General features: G+C 55.4%; 2 protein-coding genes across 2 annotated transcripts; one reads left to right on the forward strand and one right to left on the reverse strand.

Moving 5' to 3' along the window:
• Positions 1–298: 298 nt before the first annotated feature.
• Positions 299–1,559, forward strand: KD926_004767 (NAD(P)-dependent alcohol dehydrogenase; the record flags this gene model as incomplete). The annotated part of the gene is made up of 2 exons (XM_053098161.1): positions 299–358; positions 420–1,559. The coding sequence occupies 2 exons, from the start codon at positions 299–301 to the stop codon at positions 1,557–1,559; spliced, it is 1,200 nt and encodes a 399-aa protein (XP_052957957.1).
• Positions 1,560–1,910: 351 nt separating this feature from the next.
• Positions 1,911–5,622, reverse strand: KD926_004768 (uncharacterized protein; the record flags this gene model as incomplete). Its single annotated transcript, XM_053098162.1, has 7 exons — positions 1,911–2,182; positions 2,275–2,708; positions 2,793–2,876; positions 3,232–3,641; positions 3,691–4,013; positions 4,073–5,373; positions 5,480–5,622. 7 exons carry the CDS (start codon positions 5,620–5,622, stop codon positions 1,911–1,913), a joined length of 2,967 nt encoding a protein of 988 aa, XP_052957958.1.
• Positions 5,623–6,000: the final 378 nt, after the last annotated feature.

The raw sequence follows: 6,000 nt of genomic DNA on the forward strand, positions 1-6,000 counted from the left end.
CTGTGTTGGAAGTGTCAACCGGCTACCTAGATACATCATCTCACAGCAAGTAAACATATGTACTCGTACTGTAAACACCGGCTATTGACTTCAATAGCCGACGCGGAGAGAATCCGTCGGCGCAAACCCCACGTCCTTTTTCCGGTAACCAGCGAGTGTTTATGTTTTATGTTATCTTCTTCTCCCTTATATATGGCCAGGACTCATTTGCGCCTCCGCATGGCACGGGTTCAGTAGTCCTGTTTCTCTTCCTCTCTACCTTCCTACCCCTCTGTCTATCTTCTCCCCATCAGACACAATGGCCACATCTACTACCTGCGAGGCACTAGTCCTCCACGGCGCCAAAGACCTTCGCCTGGTAAACCCACTCCTATACATCTTCCCACCGAGCCAACCCATCAACTAACCCCTCCACCCAGGAATCCAAACCCGTCGCCCAACCCGCCCCCTCAGAAGTCCAAGTCGCTATCCGCGCCACCGGCCTCTGCGGCTCCGACCTCCACTACTACAACCACGGCCGCAATGGCGACTTCGTCGTGCGCGCCCCCATGTGTCTGGGCCACGAATCCTCCGGCATCGTAACAGCCGTCGCCCCCGACGTCACGACCCTCAAAGTCGGCGACCGCGTCGCCCTCGAAGTCGGTCTCCCCTGTCGCAAATGTCTCCTCTGCCAACAAGGCCGCTACAACATCTGCCCCGGCATGCAATTCCGCAGCTCCGCAAAGATCTACCCCCACCTTGACGGCACCCTCATGGAACTCACCACCCACCCAGCCTCCATGTGCCACAAGCTCCCCGACAACGTCAGCTACGCGGGCGGCGCCCTCGTCGAGCCCCTAGCCGTGTGTCTCCACGCCATCCGCCGCTCGAGACCCCCTAGCGCGGAGGACCTCGAACTCGCGCAAAGCCTCGGCGACGCTTCGGGCTCTTCGGCGCTCATCTTCGGCGCCGGCGCCGTCGGCCTCCTCCTTGCCTCTGCACTGGCCGTGCAAAACGCCTTCTCGACCATCGTGGTCGCTGACATTGATGCCTCGCGGCTCGCCATCGCCGACTCATTAAACCTAAACCTCCGCACAACTCTCATCCCCAGGCCCAGCACTCCCCCGCCCGGCCCTGACGCCCCGGCGGCCGAACAATCCGCCTACGCGCTCACGAACGCACAAATCCTCGCTTCCTCGCTCAAGGAATCCCACAGTGTCGGGGCCGGATTCATCCGCGTCTACGACTGCACAGGTGTCCCTGCCTGCGTACAAGCCGGGATCTACGCGTCCGCGCCGGGCGGCGTACTCGTGCAGATCGGGATGGGGAACCCGGTGCAGACGGTCCCTGTGGGAGCGGCGGCGTTGCGGGAAGTCGATATCATTGGGGTGTTCCGGTACGATGGACATGCTTATCCGGCTGCGATTGAGTTGATGGCGAGTGGGCGATTCGGGGTGGTCGAGGAGAAGGTCGTGACGCATCGGTTAGAGTTGAAGGAGGGGGAGAGGGCGTTTGGGTTGGCCGGGAAGGGAGTTGATGAGGAGGGGAGGCCGGTTGTGAAGGTTGTTATTGAGAGTTAAGTAGGGGGTTGGGGATATATGTGTGTCTATATCATCTATGTTTGGCTGGGAGGTAGGGTGGATGGTGTTTTTTGTATAGACTAGGAGGGGGTGTATACTGGTGATGTTAGCGAGATGAAATTAAAAATGAATTGAATTTTATGTTGTTTACGATCACATTCATGGATGTATGTTCAGCTCTGTGCTGGGAACTACTTCATATCTTACCATGTTTAGAGGGGAAGCCCTATCCCACCCAGGCATTACACAGATAGTAGAGGGGAATATATTCATATCCATATTCATCATAAATCATCAAACCTTACAGGCTTACACTGACATCGAGCATACAGATATCACCAAACTATCTGTCTACTTCAACCCGCCCCCCAACAACAAACTTTGTCCCGTCATATACCCCGTCGTCACCAGCATGGTCACCACATTGGCAACCTCTTCGGGAACCCCGAGCCGACCGAGTGGAATGCCCGCCGCAACCTCCGGAATGGCCTGCGCGCTGGGAATCATGCCCGTGTCGCCAACCATGGCGGGTGCGACGTCGTTAACGCTGATGTTGTGTTCGGCGAGGCGGGTGGAGAGGTTCTTCATCATCCCGGTCATGCCGCCTTTCGAAGCGGCGTAGTCTTGATGTCTTTTGTCAGTTATTGAGTCGGAGAGAAGTAATGATATCAATCCTTCGAACTTCGAATAAAGGTAGGCGAGAGAGGAAACTCACGGCATCCGTTGATTCCACCCCCCTGTGCCGCAATCGAGGACATGAAGATGATGCGACCCCAGCGCTGGTCTTTCATGTGCTCGACGACCCCCTTGACGAGGATGAACGAGGCCCGAAGGTTGACATTGATGGTATAATCGAATTCCTCGAGAGGAATATCCCACACCTGCGGGATGCGCTTGCCATGACCGGCGTTGGAGATCAAGATGTCCGGTCGCTGGCCATGCTCCTTGTCGATCTGCAGGAACATGTCCTGGATCTGGTCGGCCGAGGCGACGTCGACCTGGTGGATGGAGATACGGAGGGCGTAGGCGCCGGCATGTTTGGAACGGAGCTCGTCCACGAGACCGGTGATGGCAGTTAGATTGGAGGAGTACGTTAGGGCGAGATGCACCCCTCTCTCGGCCAGCTGGCGCGCACAGGCAGCCCCGATTCTATTCAAAACGGGCGCTTAGTATCATCCCGGATCTGATCGTCACAGCGTTGCGGGTAAATTAAAGGATGGGAAGATCACTTACCCGCCTGAGGCACCGGTGATCAAGGCCAAACGGCCGCAAATCTCATTGAGCTGCGCCATGGCTGAAAAGGAGTTCCGGATTGGCCTTGAATTCGATGTTACCTGCAACAGGATATGTGGTCATAAAATGTGAGGAGCGATTTCTCGGCGAGAGGGGAAAGTGAGGGCCGGACAAGATTCCGAGTGACGATGCTCCGTCCCTCCCCCCACACAGCCCCGCATGGGCACCGAGTGTGGGGGGGGGGGGGGGGGGGGGGGGGGTCCCCCAAAGGAGGCACACGGCATGTTCTTCTGTTTGGAGCAAATGACGAAGGCCGGTTATTCAGATGTCCCAGAAAGGAACAGTTCCACGCCTTGGTCTGACCCGTAGAAGCAGACCCTCCCTTGTATGTACAATACAATACAGCTAGAACAGAAGACTGCTGCTCATATCCCCTGACCACGGGACTTGCCATGTTTGCGACCGATCTTGAAATGGATCAGGATTTTGGAATGCATCGAATGCCAGTGTGTTGCCAGATATTTGGTCGCCCGAGACATAATCTCCAACGGCTTCTAGATCGAGCCAGGAGAAGTCATTCGCGGGACTAAAGTGTACGTAGTTGGCCTGCTCGGCCATGCGATGCTGAAGAGAACTGCTCTGCATCCGGAGATCGCTGCTCTGGTGTGTCCCTGCAGGCGATGAGATCGATGTTGACTTGGACTGCCAAAGAAGCTCAAGAAGCCGGGAGTACCGCGAACCGATATCGTCCGGGCCGGCACTCGCTCGTTTTAGAACGTCGGTGGTTCGAGTAACGAGATCCCGAACATTCAATTCTTCGGAATGCGGCATGACGCCGAATGAGCGCGCCTGATTTTGTGTTAGCTTGTTGCTCGTGTGTTCTGAAGAGGGCGCGCACCTTGTATAAGAAGACGGCTGCATAAATGCCGTACAGGTAGAACCGCAGAGGCATGAAGTGCAGGTGTTTCTCCGGGTGGACCATGTCAACGAGGATGGTCAAGTATGCTTTTGCAGCATCCACAGACTCGTAGATAAACCTGGCATCCTGCATGGAGGCTACATTGTTGAATGTTGATCGCAGATGTTCTCTTTGTGACTGATCGTCATTCTTGGTCTTCGATACTAATGACTGGGAGATTGCTGCTTGAAACGCAAAGGCGTTGGTATATAGCCTCAGATATTCATATGATAATTGCAATGTGACTTGCATCGGCGTAGAGCCTGGCGGGTATTAGTGTAAGGGCCAATTGATTCATAGGCGCGGGGAATGGGTCACTTACAGGACAATGTGCCCCAAAGAGACTTCCACCGCAGAATCGCGAGTCGGAAGTCGTCCACGTACTTCACATAATCTCCCATGAGCATCATCTGATTACTGGTCCGCATTCCAGAGTAAAGCAAGTCATGGACGTTTCCGTAGAGCTGAGTCAAGTCCAGAGTTGCCTGGAATATCCGGGCGTAGTCCTCGTCCCCATCTTTCATCGGCTGCAACGAAGGGAAGTCTTGACTAACGAGGCCGGTCATCGGCCCCGGCCCTCGCGACCAAAACGCACGTCCAATGCGAACAGAGATCAGTCGATCGGAGATGTAGCAGCTCGTCCACGCCAGCCGTCGACGGGCCTCCGCCTCGGTGTCGCCCGAATCTCCGCGAAATGACGTCCGATCCAGTCCGAGGAAGTAGCCCGACCGTAATGCAAGGCCGACATGCATCCAGGCCGCTCGGTCTTCTTCTCCCCGACCCACGCGCTCAATACGAGGCCGAAGGCCCTGAGGCTCCCACTCCGCAAGTATAAGCAGAGCCTCTACGGCCTCCACGTCGCAGTCGGTCCCGGCAGCGATCCCCGATATCAATTCGTGCATGTATTTGGAGCAGTATTCATGGATTTCGGGGCGTTCGACCAGATCCTTCGATGCGATCGTCAGCACCGCAGTAAGCAAATGTTTTTCATTCTTGGCAAACGCATCCAAAGCGCTGCGGTGAAAATATTTCCGTGGGACCAAGGGGAGGTAGGGGTGAAAGTTCTCGGCATAGCGAGCCACCAGCTGCCATACAGTTCCTGGGTCCAAGGATCGCGACTGCACTAGTCTGTAGGCTCGAATGCCGCCGGTTGGTTGGAAATCGGCAACGCCGCTATTCTGAAGAACGTTATACGAAGTGAACCCACTGGGGCCGGGGCGCAGAGGATCAGCGACCGCCTCGGGGCTAGCATCGTCTACACCCCTTTTAGCAATGCCAGTCAAGCACTGCCACGCATCTGATGGATTCCGTGGCACGGAGCCGATAGAGGCCGTATCTTCATCGTCCACCGATGCTGAAGTCGTCGTTGGGGGGTTGGGAGGCACAAAGACAACCGGGCCGGGATAGGAACCATTCGTGCTCTGGCGGTTGTCGGAATTGGTGGGACTGGTCGTTTCTAGGATCGAATCTCTTCGAGCGGCAAGGCTGGTGTCCGGCGTAAAGTTTTTTAATTTGTTTTTGCGAATGCGACGGCCCCCACGGTTCGAGCTGCCCAAGACGCATTCTCGCCCATCTCGGATACACCGCTGACACGGCGGTACTCCCGGACTGCCACTACTGTCTCTATGGTCTCGATCAGTCTAAGCACTCCTCAATCGATCATGCAATCATTCAAAGGAGGCCGAGGAGCGCTAGAATCGATGGAATCCGATATCAAAAGCAAACTTACAGATCGCATTTGGATTTCCGTTGCCGACAATGCAAGCATGCCCTGGACACGCGCTTCATCAAGTGATCGGAGCGAGACTTGGGCCTCGACGCCGGAGTACTCTCCAACGGAGATTGTTCATCGGTATCCATCGCTTCCTGCATGGTTCAATGAATTCAATTGACGGTTCAAAGGAGATCGTAGCACGAGAGCGGCATTTTCATCACAGCATCGCTGGCAGCTCGGCCTTGGCAGAGAAACGCGGTTGGGGCTGGGGAGACGAGAAATGCAGGCAGGAGAAAAGTTCACCCATGAGGAAAGAGAGAACCAAGATCAGTCAGACAAGATTAAAATCGATCTACGGTGTAAACCGAGTCCAAAGTGAAGATAGGACACTTTGCTTTATTTTTTCTCCGCGTCTGTCCGACCTTTAGCCGGGCACTGCCATATTATCCTGGAAAGGGTTGGATCAGCGAAGTTCCCCACAAGAAGCGTGCTTTAAGTCGAAAAGGCGTAGGCTGGGACAAAGACGCAGGCTAATC

Source organism: Aspergillus affinis (genome assembly GCF_023601865.1).
Source record: "Aspergillus affinis strain CMG 70 chromosome Unknown NODE_22_length_351263_cov_86_343593, whole genome shotgun sequence".
NCBI classification, from domain to species: domain Eukaryota; kingdom Fungi; phylum Ascomycota; class Eurotiomycetes; order Eurotiales; family Aspergillaceae; genus Aspergillus; species Aspergillus affinis.